The following is a 14,860-nucleotide window of genomic DNA, read 5'->3' as shown; positions in this document are numbered from 1 at the left end:
CCTCCTTGCCTCAAGGGCTCTGCAGCAGGGTGCATGCAGTTCACACAACCATTGCCACCATGGCCCCTACCCTGCCTCTCAAGCCATCCACAAACCTAAATATGGTGCCGTGCATCCCCTCAGAACGGCACAGTGAGACCCTCTGCCTGCAGACCAAGGGCCACGGCCACGTCGCCATCCGGACGACCACGTCTTCCCACAGATCACGCTCCCCCTCCGCTTCCCCGCTCTGCGCACGCGCAGACGCCCCCTCGCGCCCGCCCGTTGCGCGCTCATTCTAGACGAGGCGCGCGGCAGCGTCGGAAGTGACGCCATCAGCCCGGCCTGGCAACCGTTACCCGGGTAACGGAGCGGCGCGGGCGGGGGGAGGCGCGGCCCGCGCGGGGTTCGTGAGGGGAGGCCGGGGGAGTTGAGGCCCCCTTTGTCCACCCGCCCTCGTTGTGAGGGGTCTGGACCGCCCTTGGAGGCCGTGGGTCCCCCCTGAGGCTGCGGGGGCGTCTGGGGCCCTGCTGGGCCCGGGTGTTAGCGCGAGGCCTCTGTGAGGGCAGTGCAGCCCTCTGCCCTGACGAGGCTTCCGGCCTACTGCTCTGTCTCCTCTGCAGAGTTTTTTTTTTTTTTTTTCCCTGGCCGCGAGCATGAGTGACCAAATCAAGTTCATTGTGGAGAAGCTCAATCAGGAGCCTTTCAAGAAGAGCTACAACTTGATTACGTTCGACTCCTTGGAGTCGATGCAGCTGCTGCAGCTGCTCAGCGATGTGCTGGGGGAGATTGACCCGAAGGTAAGGACGGAGGGCAGCCGTGGTCGCATGTGGGTGACTGCGAGCGGCTTCCGCCGTGTGCCTGCCACAGGAATTGCGCAGAATGCTTTTGTCTAGGGCCGGCCCTGCATATCTTGTGGTGTGTTTAGTTTAGCAAAATAGCTTGTATGAATCTTCATAGGCATAAATGTGCCCGTCAAGAATCCTCTCTGCCTGTATATCCACTTGTTTTGGGGAAACTAGCAAATGTTTTTTAGGTGTTAGATACTGGACCCTTGTTCTCCAGAGACTGATGACTCCCTGTTTTTCCTTGGAAATCATGATACAGATCCTAACTTTGTTCATGCTGACAATGATTGCATTCTTAAGACAAAAGTCAGGCCATGTCTTACGCACATATTGAACTGATCAGGATCTGAACCCCGTGACTCAGCTGTAGCAGCGGATATTGCCTCCCCCTCGAGGCCACCAAAGCTGTGTGTACGATTGGAAGGTATCGTTCATGCCCCTCTCATGCCACAATTGGTGACTTTTGAGATGAAAGTAATCAGCTTGTCTATATCGATGAGGACCCATTAGGATTCCTGAAATAAAGTGACCTGAACACATGGTTAGAGGAAAACCCATTATAAGAGAAGTATAATTTGATTATAAAAGCACATTTCTTATGAAACATCTCACTGCATTTACATATCATGTATCAAATGGAAAGTGTTTTAGTGTTATCCGTTAATTAATACAACTTGTACTAATCTTGGTTAATTATTTCGTTTTAACTTCTTAGCATGCTGTTGACATTAGAGAGGAAATGCCAGAACAAACAGCTAAGAGAATGTTGAGTCTTCTTGGTATCCTTAAATACAAACCTCCAGGAAGCATATCAGACTTGTAAGTATCTTTTTGTCTATAAATACTGGTAAAACAAACTTGTCTTAAAGACAAACTGTGTTGAAATGGCTTGGCAAGCAAAACCTGTGCATCATCTAATATTTTGCTACTTGAAAGATACCGCAAACAGTTGCTCTTCATCCTATCACCATTTTCTCATTGAAAAGTAGATGGTCATAGTAAATTCTTTCACTTTCTGATTTAATCACAAGTTTATTCCTATGATTTGGCATTGTTCTACAGCTTCAATGGTAATAACCTCCATTCAATAGTTGTGTACATTTTGACTGCTTTGATTGATTATGTTTGATCACGTTTCGAAGGTGGTTGTTTTGCTGTCCCCCACAGAATAGCGTTTTTAGGGATAGGTGATGCTGCAGTTGTCTGCCCTTCAGTCGTGCCTGCCCTGCCTGAGACCTGCTATTGCAGAGACAGCCAGGAGAGGGTGCCGCATGACTAGCAGGGTCAGTTCTCTTCCAGAGCGGACTAGTGAGGTCACATTGTGCCCTCCAAGAGCAGGTTGTAATCCAGAAAACCCGAAATCCAGAAAACTCTTCCCAGACTGTCTTTATTATTGCAGAATATCACAGAAATGGAAGACCCACAGCAGCAGGCCTTTCTACGGGTGTGTGATGTTATGTCTGTCTCAAGATAGCAGAAGCAGAATCATAAATGGCAAACTGGCATCACGAACCTTTTCTCTCTTAATAGCATTAAGAAAGCCATTAGACAAATAGGGAATGTCAAAATACTGCAAATTGCTTGTACCAAGGCAGTGTTCTTTAGTCTGAGATTTATTGGTAGTAGCTGATGTTTGCTTTGTGTTGCTGTCCAGGAGTGCGTTTCGCCAAGGGTTAGTTACTGGAAGCAAACCTGTAATTCATCCTGTCCTGCATTGGCTTCTTCAGAGGACCAACGAACTTAAGAAAAGAGCCTATCTGGCACGTTTCTTAGTAAAACTGGAAGTGCCAGCTGAGTTCCTACAGGATGATGGTGTGGCTGAAACCAACAAACAGGTAGTGTTTTTCATGAATATCGACATCTTGTATTAATCAAATAAAGTGTCAGTAGAAGGAGGAAGTTACTGATGAGATAGAAATGTTTAAGTGAGTTACGTTAAAAACATGTTGGAATCAAGGGTAAGCAAAGATTCACAATAAAGATAGTATTCTTGAGTATTTTTGTTCACATAACCCCAAAGCTGTATATTTATATTGCATTGCACTAAAAGTTTTTAAAGACGTTAAATACTGGGTACCAAATGATGTTCAGATCACATTGGCTAAAAGGGCTTTTTATTTCTTCTGTTTTAAACACTTATTTTTTCTTACTGTGAAATATGACATAGATATTTTAATTTTATTAATTATCAGTTCTAAGCAATCCAGGCAACACTGTGACCAAAAGTAATAGTCTCCTAATTTTCTGTTGATTGTTAAATAATTTGTCTCTAATGTTTGTGTTAGATTAATCCCATCTCTGCTTCAACCATTCTTTTTTGTGCATAGGTTAAATTTGTCTTTTTCCTAGACTGACATTTCTGCTCTTCATGTTTTCACTTCTTTTGCAAGTGTTAAATGTTGATCTTAAGTAGTCAAACTGAGTGGCTCTGAAATGTAAAGTGAACCAAAGATGTATTTTTAGATTTGTGTTATCAGAGGTATATATTTACTTATTTTCTATCCAGTTTTCTGTGCCTTTTGTTTTATATAATGACTTGCAAAATCGTGATGTTTTTGAATGTTTGTAACAGGTAACTACATTCACTAACTGTGAAGCAGCAAAGGTGTATTGCTTGCCTGAAGCTTCACTAACCCTTTTTATTTTCTTTTTCTTTTTTTTCTGCTGACAATACCTAATTTCTAATTCATAATAACTAAGCAGAAGTAGCAATAAGAGAAAAAAATGTAGATTGTATGTCTTCAGTATAGTGCAGTCCCAGTATGTATAAATATCCAATTCCATTATTTCTGTTATGTAAGATGTGTTCCTTTTTGATTGCAGTAATATAACTATCTTATTATACTAATACCCTACTGACTATTTCAAAATAGAAACTGGGATAATATGGTGCTTTTGTGTAATTTAATGTCACCATGCAAATATTTAGATAGTAATGGATTAAGTAATGATTAGAAACATTTCAAATATGAGAGTTTAGAAATGTTAGAATATGGTCATGTTTTATCTGGGTAGAGTATTAATCTTAAAAGTATTTTTCCATGTTAGTTAAACCCAGTGCTTGGGAGAGTTGCCACTTGCCCAGTTGTGTTGTGATTTGGACATCAAATTGGCTGCAGTGTCTGTTTTTTAAAAGTAAAAATCTTCAGATATAGATCTGGTTGTTCAGCCTTGGATGCAGTGCCCTTGGGTGACAGGAGTCTCTCTACTGTTGGAACCTGTGGTTTTTCTTTGGTCATTTGTGTGTATGTTAATTATTTCAGGTAGGGTGTGTGCAGATGGGCCAGTTTAACAATGTCCTTTATTCCATGAAAGTGAGAAACCTTCTCTTTGTTATGTTCCAGCAAAGCATGCTATGCCTTGGTTCAGTTCTTGCCTTTGGTCTTGAAATTTCATGCCCTGATAGGGGAAAGGCTCAGTGCACTCACCTTTTGAAAGAGCCGGAGAATCCACGGGGAGGAAAGCTGCTGGAGATCAGCGAGCATGAATGCGGTTGCTCAGAGACTACACACTGCTTCATTATTTGTTAAAGGACTTAACTTCTATAATGTATAACTGACTGAAGGCCATTTGTGTTTTAACTCCAGCTTTTTTGTAATGCATTCTTCACCCTCCAGCCTGTATATACCATACCAAACTTTTATATGCCATTTAATCAAGCACTTTCTTAATTATTTTATCTTTTTCTCAATCTAGTCTGTAGCCATTTTATTGTTATTCTTTGAATTCGTTCCAGCTTGTCAGTATGTGCTTGATACTGAAACGCCCAGAAATGAACAGAGCATTCTAGATGCTGGCTCCCCAGGGGTTTATAAAATAGGATCATTGCTTCACTGCTCAGGAATATGTCGTCGTCTTTGAACTGGCCTCTGCTGTTGCCATTTTGTGCCCAGTGTTCCTATCAATTGCTCTTTCCAGAAAGTAAAAAAGTACTTGATATTCTGTTTTTAGATTTCTTCATCTTACTGAATGGCTGTTTCTGCAGAGATTATTTTTTTCCTATATCCTAGCTTGCAGTTCTCCAAGTTGAGTCTAAATTTATTTCCTTTCCAGATTTCTAAACTCTTTCTGTCCCCTGTTATTTCTCTACCCACACAGACTTTCACACTGCCTCTCAGTTTAACATTACTGGTGGGCAATTTACTGGTGTGGAAGTAGCACAGTGTCTACTTCTTTCCATCTATCAAACTATGTATATCGTTCTCTGTAATGTAGAGATACTTGAGGGCACAATTCTGCAATGTGGGAAGACTCAGTGCCCAATTATAATCAAAATGATTTCTTGTGTATTTAATGAGGTGTGCTCTTGGACCACTTTTCCAGGTGGTAGCTTGGTATTCTATAAATTCAAGGCTCTGTGTTCAGATCAAGGCTCTAGTGAGTCTTGTGAGATCAAGACATTCCTTTGTGGGCAGAAAAATTTACATATGTGAGGTACTCAGATTTATTATAAGGTAGAATAATTTGTTAATGTAGCATTGTTCCTTTCAGATAATGTCTTCCTGTTTTGAAAATACACTATGTATTACAAGGGAAGAGGTGAAATCAGTGAAAACATACTGCTTGAAGGTGCACTCCGAAGTTTTAAAAGATAATTCAGTATTTTTTTTTGTACTTGCTTTGTAAGTTGGTAAACTTTCTTCAAATCTTGTACTCACCATTTATATTTATAGTCTTAGAAATAAAGCAGCATGTTGGTCTGGAAACCCTTATCCACAGAGCTCATTTTTTGTGTGTTTTTACCTCATTTTATAGTATGAAGAACTTATGGAAGCATTCAAAAACCTACATAAGGAATGTGAGCAGCTCAAAACATCTGGTTTCTCTACTGCAGAAATAAGAAGGGTAAAAACCTGACAAAATCGTATGATTTTCTGGGCCCATTGCAGTGCATATGTTGTAGAGGTCATAACTGATAGATACTACAGCTGCCTTTCTGAAACTGTTCTTTGTTGGCAAACAGGGTAGAGAGCCATTGCTCACGCTTGCAACTGGATTTTCTGAAGCAGATTGGGAAACAAGACTGCCAAGACTGTGTTCAGCATGATTTTTAAATATTAGAACTTCCTTTTCCCTGTGAACACCAACTGATTTAAAACCTTCTGTTTTACTGATATAGGGTAATAATTTCAGAGGCTGTTGAATGAACTAAGGGCCTAAGTCAAAAAAGAAGGTCTTGTGTGTGTGTTAAGTAAAGATAATTGCCCTATTTCAGCAAAATATTTAAGCTTTCCAATGAGACATATGCGTAAGCTAAGAAGATGTTGAGTTAGGCCTAAATTTGCATCATTTATTTCCCTTTCTCTCATTTGTATCAGTCTGTGGAGTCTGGCTGTTGTAAAATAGGATTAAAGGAAAATAATAATCAGATCCATCCTTTAGAACGAGCAAGCGTCTCTTTTAACACTTCAGTGGAACACTTTCAATGATTTCAATGGAAAAAAGTGGCAGCAAACAACACTCCTAGGCAAAATTGCTTGCCAGGATGTGGGTAATGATGGTAACATTTAAGAACATATGTTTGATTTTATCAGATGTTGAATTCTTGTTGGTTTTGCTTAGTTGGTTTTGTTTTTATTTTAGAGAAAGACACCTGCTTTTAAGTATTCACAGTAATACTCAAGGATGCAGTTAAAGAGAGTGGGAATTGAGGGGCAAGTAAAAGTCAAGAGAATCTGGAATCCTGGATGCTCTGATCGTAGATCTATGCAATTACAACCATTTCAGTTTATTCAGAGGATAATTCTGATTTTCATATTGTTTTGAACAGAATTTCATGCAATGTATATGAAATTGTAAATAAATTAACATTTCTGTGTCCAATTTTGCTGCTTTTCAGGATATCAGTGCAATGGAAGAGGAGAAAGACCAACTCATCAAAAGAGTGGAGCGTCTTAAGAAGAGGGTAATAAGAGAAGTAACACTGTTTTATTTCAGTGTCATAATCCTTGGCTTGCAATTTGATTTTGGAATGCAAACAAGGATTAAGATAAACATACTGAATGTCTAGGAAGGAATCAAATAACTAATTGACCCATGGGGAATCTCCCTAGGCATTAGTCCAGAGCTTTTAAGAGTCTTGAGTCCAGTGCTTTGCTGTCATTTCTGAGTAGTAACATGTATGGAAAGGAAGTGCTAAGTGGGCTTGTGAGACATATGATCGCCTTAATATATTTCTCAACTATTTGACAGTAACATGCACTATTTATCCACTTGCTGTAGGTGGAGACAGTACAAAATCATCAACGAATGCTTGAAATAGCAAGACAGCTTCGCTTAGAGAAAGAGAGAGAAGAATCTTTGGCTCAACAGAAACAAGAACAAAAAAATCAGGTATTGACATGAAAGTAGGCCTGTTAAAATAAATAGGAGTTGACATCTGTTTAGGGATAATGCATTGAAAGCATAACATCAGAGATAACTGTGCAGTTGTTCTTCCAACACTAGAAAATTAAACACCATTTAAAATAAGAATATATATATACATTTCAGAAAAAAAGATTTGACCCTGCACGTTTTGAACACCTCATTCAAGATACTTGGCTGCCTCAGCTGCCACTGACATCATTGTTTAGCAGTCCCAGGAAATGTTCCATGACTTATTGTTGTAGCACCCAGAGAGAGATCATTAGCGTTAAGATTGTGAGCAAATGTTTCCTTAGCTTGATTTGTATCTCTGTGCACTTGCACTAAGATTTCGGATGGGAAGTAACACAACAAGTACCTCAGCTTTCCCCTGTGGTTTGGAGAGGAGGATCAGTGTTCAGGAGCATCCTAGGGTTTTGGTCTTCTGACAAAGATGATGTGTCACAGGAAGCACTGGAAGCAATTGGCATCCCAATCTAAGGGTAGATTTTTATTCCTGAGAGATGTTGTCAAAACAAGATATTTTTAACAAACTCCAGTGCCATATTAAAATATCATTTCACTAAGTTCTATTGTTTTCAAATATAACATGAACTTGAAGGGTGTATTAAAAGGGGAAAACCTCAGATTTCTGGTATTGTAGTCTATATTTGGGTTTCAAATCAATGTGGATGTTACTCGACAGGCTCTCAGCTCTTGGGTCTTTGCTCCCAGTGAGATGAGATTACAACTAAAATGACTGTGATATCCAGCTAATTCTACTTTTTCATGCATAGCTCTCTAAGTCACAGAAATACTAATCAATTGGGTGTTGTTTGGCAACAAGTTCTCCAGCGTGTTCTCGATTTGGCTCAGCGTTCGAACAGTGGATTGCTGTGACAGTTCAGCTGCATTTCAAGAACTGCAGTATAGTTACCTACTGCAGTCCTGATTCTAGCTATCTTTTCTTGTTGTTGTTACATTTGGGACACTAATATTTTTGGTTAAAAAATTGTTTGATGAATTTCTGCTATAAAGAAAATCTCATTTGGGAGTAGTTCATGAATAGTACTTGCTTTGATTAACTCTAGAGAACAACAAATAAACCCAGGCCAATTGTTGAAAATTATGTTTTGGCATGTTAGCTTGTGAATCAAATGATCACCAAGTGCTTAAAGCTGCTGGTGTTCTTTTTGGTTTTGGTGCTTGGGATTCTTTTTTAATATTCTTTTGTTTTGGTTGTTGTTTGAATATACATGGCAAAGGAATGAGCAAATGAGCTTATGTATATGTACAATTCTCTCTCAAAAGTTGTTCCATGCAGAGCAGAGACTGCAAAGAGTGCAGCTCCAGCTGAAAGAGATGCATCATGCAGTAGTGGATGCAAAACCTGAAAGTAAGTAGTAATCCATAAAGCTTGGGTGTTTACATTTCTTCTCCTGTTAGAAATGAAATCAACACTGGATGACTGTCAATATTTTGGTAGTGCCAATAAAAGCGTGTGGGAATTTGAGATAAGCCAAAGAAAGAAATAAGAAAGAAATAACTTGTCTTCTCAAGGCACATGCTGGGTATCCAAAGGCTGAATGTGCTTTGCCACGTTGTTCTCATGATGTGACTGTTGCCAGTTACCTTAATGATAGCAAGAGTGCTTCTGCTCACTTTCAATAGTACCACAATCTACAAATAACCTCACCAGCATAAATTATACTGCTTGTCAAGTAAGTTAATACTCTATGGTTATCTATAAAAATTGCAAACTTCAGTTACAAGATAAATGCAAAACTGTCTGCAAAGCCTACAATGTTACAACATTTAGGTTTCTGGTGATTTAATTATTTTGAAGGAAGTCTAGCCAGGATTAGCTTGGCAATTTGACAGCAAAACTGCAAGTTAATTTAGGATTTATTGTTTCTGATGTATGTGACCTTTTGCAGCTCGTTTAACCCCTTTCAGTTTCTCTCTTGCATTTGGTTATTTGTAACACATCAAATAACTGATAGAGGCTTTATGTGTTGTTTATACAGTCATTGGAAATGATTTATAGTGAAATACTTTAAACTGAAGGTGTATGAAGGACTGCAATATGAGGGTAGAAGTCTCAAAATGGTCCTTTTCACAGGGCTTTTTTCAGTTGCATTCTGTCTTACGGTGATGAAAAATGCTGTATGATGTTTTTTGTTATATGTCTGTATTACTGCCATGGTATTATCCATTAAAAAGCAATTTCTAAATGCTTGCCATTTTGCTAAGATTTGTGTAGCCAGAAATCCTGTTGAGCAAGTTAGATATCAAAACACATATAACTTACTTCCAAAACAATAAAATCAAAGTCTTTACAGATTTATATTTAGCAAAGTAAATTATTGTCTTATTTTTTAAAGTGCATTTGATTTTCCACCTGCATCACAGATCTGCTTTGGTTGTTTCAATATGCCTCAGATCCTTTCTCAAACAGCAGTTGTTTTGGGTTTAGATTTTTTTTTCAGTGATCAGCATAGTGCATTATTGTTATTTCTTAAATTTACATTTTTTAAAGTATTCCATAACTTTTTTAAAATGTTGTGATACTTCATCAGATACTGAACCACAGATAGAACTAAGAGAGTCTCTGATCTATCTTCTTTGCTCAGAGAAATCAGCAATTGATTTTATAACTGTTCCATGCTTGTAGTGACTAGAGAATATACACAGCAAAGCTGTGTCAACATTTCTGTTTCACTTCCTGGGATATTCTTAAGGCCAATGGAAACTTGATGGATTCAGTTCACAGAAGGAAAAGCAACATGATAAAAAGTCAATAAATATGGCAGTCAATCACTGAGATGAAGCTATAGATAAAGTGAACATATTTAACTCCCTTATCTTGAGCCCAGCATGGGGGCGGGGAGAATAAAAGTTTAGATGTTCTGAAGAAAAACTTGGAATCAGTATTTAAAATACTTTTGTTGAAATTTTGCCCAAAAAAAGAATCCAAGGCTTAGCTTTCTAATTGCTTTTCCTTGTAGTAATTACAGAGATACTGCCTGTAGTAGCAATTACAAAATGACGACTGTGTTTTTTAAATAATTGAAATTAGGGGACAAAAATGCATTAAATGGGATTCCATTTATTTTAAAAGCTTTGTTGGTCTACGGTTAGCGCAATTTGTTTCATTTAAAAAATTCCCTTTGGCTGCAATGCTGTAGCTTAGCTGCCTACTCATATCACTCTAACTTCTATGCTGTCAATTCAAATGCTGCTTGGTAGCTGTGGATTTTCACTGGAAGTTAGGTCTTTCCCTTAAAATCACCTCTTCCATTTTTGAATACTTCTGGTGTTTTTACCTCCAAAACAAGCTGAAATTGTAAAAGTTGTTGTTAATGAGTGGAAGCTTCTGGTTTGATTGCTTCATCCTGGTATTAATTCAGAATGAAGTTTTCTTTATAGAAATTAAAGGGAACTCTAAGGAATGCAGCTAGTACATATTTATGAGTTTCATCAGCACATTGCTAGCATCAGTCTGCTTTGGTTGGACTAGGTAAATGTAGCTTATGTTTATATTTTTTTCTTTTTAGCAAGATAATATGATATTTAGATAATATGATACTTAAAAGAAATGTTATTGTATCATGAAAAGCAACTTGATCATTATGAAATGTTTTGCACACTAAAATTCCTAACACCGGTATCCTTGCAATTGTTTATTAACCTCAGAACTATTCAGTGTGTTGCTTAACTGTAGAGAGGTGGTTGTTGCAATGAGTACTAACATAAGTGACATGAAATTACAATTTCTAATTTTTCATTCTAGATATGAGAATTATTTTTATTGACTTTGACCACTATCTAGAATAACCTACCTCATACTTCCTAAACAAGATTGCCATCTTTTTGCTTTGAATATCTCCGTTGGCGCAGACACAAGTTGTTAAGGCCAAGAAGTGAACTGAATTATAGAAATTCTTGATCTCTGCCCATTGTACAGAACATCGTTGTTCATTTCATTGGCAGAAATACTGAGAAGTGGATAACTGGCTTGAAAGTATTGATTGAGAGAATGTGATAAAATAATTGTTGTTGATAAACAGTGAAACGTATGATTTATATACTTTATTAAGTTAATACATTGTAAAAAAATTTAGAGTATTGATGCCTTCAAAAGTTAAAGGGGAATTGCTCTATACAGGTCTGTTTTGTGATATTTGGTACACTTGATGAAAAGTAGCAACTTAGGATGGTATTATTATCATAATCCATTTGACTGAATACACTAACATGATTCTTTTGTTTGGCTTAAATCTCTTCCTTTGATCCACAAACCTGTCTTCCTCTAAAATTCCAAGTTTAAATAATCTCCATCAATACTGCTGACCAGATTGTAATTGAAGTTAGATGTGTATGATAAAGGAGAATGGCTTAGTTGGAATTTGTTTCATAGAAACATTTAAAGATGGAAATAAAAATTACTGTTGATACAAGGTTGGAGGAAAACACTTGGAGGTAATATCTTTGATGAGAGCACAGGTCTGGTTGGTAAGACTAATAGTATTGCTGTGGTTGACTTTTAAAATCCTTTGATTTGCCCTTTGCGCACCATTTTGATGAACAAATGAGGGCAGTAAAATTCAGCATGACATATATTAAATGGATTAAAAGCAGTTTGTTGAATGTTTAAAAGTATAAATGAATCAAAGAACCAGCACTGAGTGAGTATTTCTAATTGAGCTCTTCAGAAATCAGCTTTTGTCTCTCTGCTTTTTATTATTTACATCAGTGATGTAAAAGAAAATAGCAAACCATCACTGCTAAAATAGTCAGATGAAATAAAGATTGGAGAAGTGACTGTGTAACAAGGAGGGCAGACTTTGCAGGGATTTTAATCACTTAGTAAGCCAAGCATGAGCCAACAGTATATATTTTAATGAATAGCCAAGTGTGATGCTATTCCTGTAGGAATAATGTAGTTACAGGATGGAGAACTCATTCCTAAGAACTGACTCTGAAAAGCACTGTGGGTGGAAAAGTGGCAGAACTGGAGCTCCTAGTAGAAAGCTGCAGCCAAAGATTTGTTGCTGTCCTAGCATTTATTCATAGCAGAAAATGATGTAGGAGGATTATATTACCTCTGTTTTTACGTCCTGGTATAGCCCTCACTGCAACACTGTGTACGTTGTCCAGAAATTCAAGAATACTGAAAAATTAGAGAGATTTCAAAGAAGAACTGCAAGAATAATTACAAGCATGGAAAGTATACCTTGTAGTGAAAGATTTGGGAAGCTGCACAGTTTTTCTAAGGAGATGTTGAAGGGAGGATTTGATCAGAGCTTGTCAGTGTTTGCATGTCTCAGATCTCTGTCTGATATATTGAAAGGCAAGTTATATCACTGGAAGGCATGGATTGAATCATTTTAATACTCTCATATAGGGAACAATTGCAGAAAGGGAAGGGAGGATTTTCATATTAAGGAAGTGAATGCCACATGGAAGTCCTTTCTAGACCTGCCTTTGTCATGGTCTTCCTATGTGATGTTAAACAAAGTGTTGGCAGATAGCCTATAAATGTGTTCTTTTTTTAATGGGTAATTGTTGCATGTATTTTTGGTATAAATTGCATAATTGATGTCCCATAAAGGGAAAAGCAGCAGGAATTTAAGTTAAAAGTCAAGCTTTAGTTTAGTAGGACTAAGCAGGGAATGTTGCCTGATTCCTGCATGACCAAGTAAGCACTAAGAAACTCCCATCCCCTCTTTGTAATAATAATAATAATAATAATAATAATAATAATAATAATAATAATAATAAAAGGAATGGAAAACATGAGGAATTGCTGTTAATAGCTCCTTACATGTAAGTACATGGTTGGCAGAACCTAACTAAAATAGGGCCAAGAGCCAGACTTATTGTGCAGCTTACGTATGTAGATTTTGTAACCATAAGTCAATGTTAAAACATTAAAAACAGGATTTTGAAGTGTGTAATGGAAAGTTTTAAAGTATGCTTGCTTTGCTTTCCTCTAGCCTGGGAATTTGGAGGAAGAAAAAGTTTCACTTAGGAAAAAGAGTTGCCCTGTGTTTGTTTTGTTTTTTTAGGGTCCTGTTAAGCAGCAGAAATAGCACTTGGGTAGCTATTTCTCCAAATGTCAAATTCTACAGAAAGAAAAATATATCTGAAAGTATTTAGGAAAAAAAAATAGTCATCAGTGATGCTGACATCACCATGTCTTTCCCCATCAAGATGTCAAGTTCTGACTTGCTTCGGTGCTTGCCGCACCTTCGAGAGCAAGCGTGATGCAAAACCAGTCAGTGTTTGAAAGAAGCCTAGAGCAGCTCTCGGGTTATCTTGGAAACAAATCCAGATGGCAATCAAGGTTATACCCTGCAAACTCAACAGGTCTCTGCTCTTAGGAAAGCAGTTGTTCAGGCATGGTAGTTTCCAGAGTTACTGTATATCATAGATACAGTGAATTCTTTAGGCATGTACAGCTTTATAGGAAAGCTGGAGTAATATCAGAGTTAAAGTATAGGTTAAATACACTCTTTTTTTTTTTTTCCTCTTAAGAGGAAACTGAAAAAAGAGAAATTAGTTTGATAAATTTTAAATATTAACATTTAATATGGAAATAATGTAATTGCTATCGCTTTGATTCTCCCACCAAAGTTCTTGATTAGAAATATAAAATTGGGAGTTGTGTTCCTAGCCATTTTGGAGGTGATAGCTCAGCTCATGGTGTATGTGGGAGGTTTTGGTGCATTTGCAGAGGTGACAGATGTAGTGCAACATTAAAGCCTATTTCTTCCTGACCAGCTCTGGAGTAAGCTGCGGAAGGCATTAGCCAGTTCTTCTGAAAGAAGCAAGAGGGAATTCTTACATGGTGATTAATATTCCCTTTGAATGAATGCGATTCTAGTATTTCAGGGTGTAGGTGCAGTGCCAAGTCCACAATGGCTGTTGCAGACACAGAGTAACCACGCTCCCGTTCCCAGACCGCTATTGATGCTGCTGTTTGTTTTGCAGAAGATGAATGACCTTTCCCTGAAGGGCAAAACATCCTATTGCAGTATTGCTTTCCATAAAAACATAGATTAGGACACTAAACTGCTGGAAAAGAGGAATTCCCACTCACTTGTAGTCTGTATTGACTTCATTAGTATCAGTGCTTTCCCTCAGGGTGATTTTCTTTCTTCTGTTTCTTGATGACTTTTCTCAAGACTTAATAATGTCTGATTTCCTCTGTGGCAGCCAAAGTAAGTAGCTTTCTTTTCAGTCTGAACTGAAAGCAGAGGGTGAGGGGATCTGTCAGTACCTTATTTCTAGACATAAATAGGTGCAGGATAAAAAGAGCCCTTTTTCCAGGACTTGTATTCCGCTTTGTTTGGACCTTCTCCTTTTATCTGTCAGTGAAATGGTCATCAGGCTCTGCAGCCTGGCTCCGCTTTGACCTAGAGCCTTTACTGTCTCTGTTTTAGCAACATCAGCTATATTCTTTCTTGGCATTTCTATAGTCTTAGAAAAAAAACTTAAAAAAGAAAAACTGTGATATTTGCCTTTTTCTTTTAAGTACTTATTCCCACTCTAACCTGACATACAACTTCCAAATCTCATTGTAGTCCTTGGCAAAGGAGTCTTGGAGGACTAATTGCACTACAGCTGCCTGTTGTCAGTTGAAGATTGCGCAGTGTAATTTAAATAGTTATTTTATTGCATTC

At 37.9% G+C, this 14,860-nt stretch overlaps 1 protein-coding gene across 1 annotated transcript in view; it reads left to right on the top strand.

The window, feature by feature from the left end:
• Positions 1 to 458: 458 nt before the first annotated feature.
• The window catches only part of IFT81 (intraflagellar transport 81), a 38,810-nt gene continuing 24,408 nt past the window's right edge, over positions 459 to 14,860 (top strand). The window contains exons 1-7 of the mRNA XM_010213998.2: positions 459 to 779; positions 1,543 to 1,646; positions 2,482 to 2,662; positions 5,583 to 5,672; positions 6,667 to 6,732; positions 7,050 to 7,160; positions 8,484 to 8,568. Of these exons, the coding sequence (XP_010212300.2) occupies positions 636 to 779; positions 1,543 to 1,646; positions 2,482 to 2,662; positions 5,583 to 5,672; positions 6,667 to 6,732; positions 7,050 to 7,160; positions 8,484 to 8,568 (781 nt within the window). The 5' untranslated portion in view covers positions 459 to 635. The remainder of the gene's footprint in view (positions 780 to 1,542; positions 1,647 to 2,481; positions 2,663 to 5,582; positions 5,673 to 6,666; positions 6,733 to 7,049; positions 7,161 to 8,483; positions 8,569 to 14,860) is intronic.

This window comes from Tinamus guttatus, unplaced genomic scaffold, assembly GCF_059628265.1.
Source record: "Tinamus guttatus ecotype Peru unplaced genomic scaffold, ASM5962826v1 Tinamus_guttatus_pri_ptg000459l, whole genome shotgun sequence".
Lineage (NCBI taxonomy): Eukaryota > Metazoa > Chordata > Aves > Tinamiformes > Tinamidae > Tinamus > Tinamus guttatus.
The sequence above is the reverse complement of the archived record's forward strand: the minus strand, read 5'-3'. Positions and strand labels throughout refer to the sequence as shown.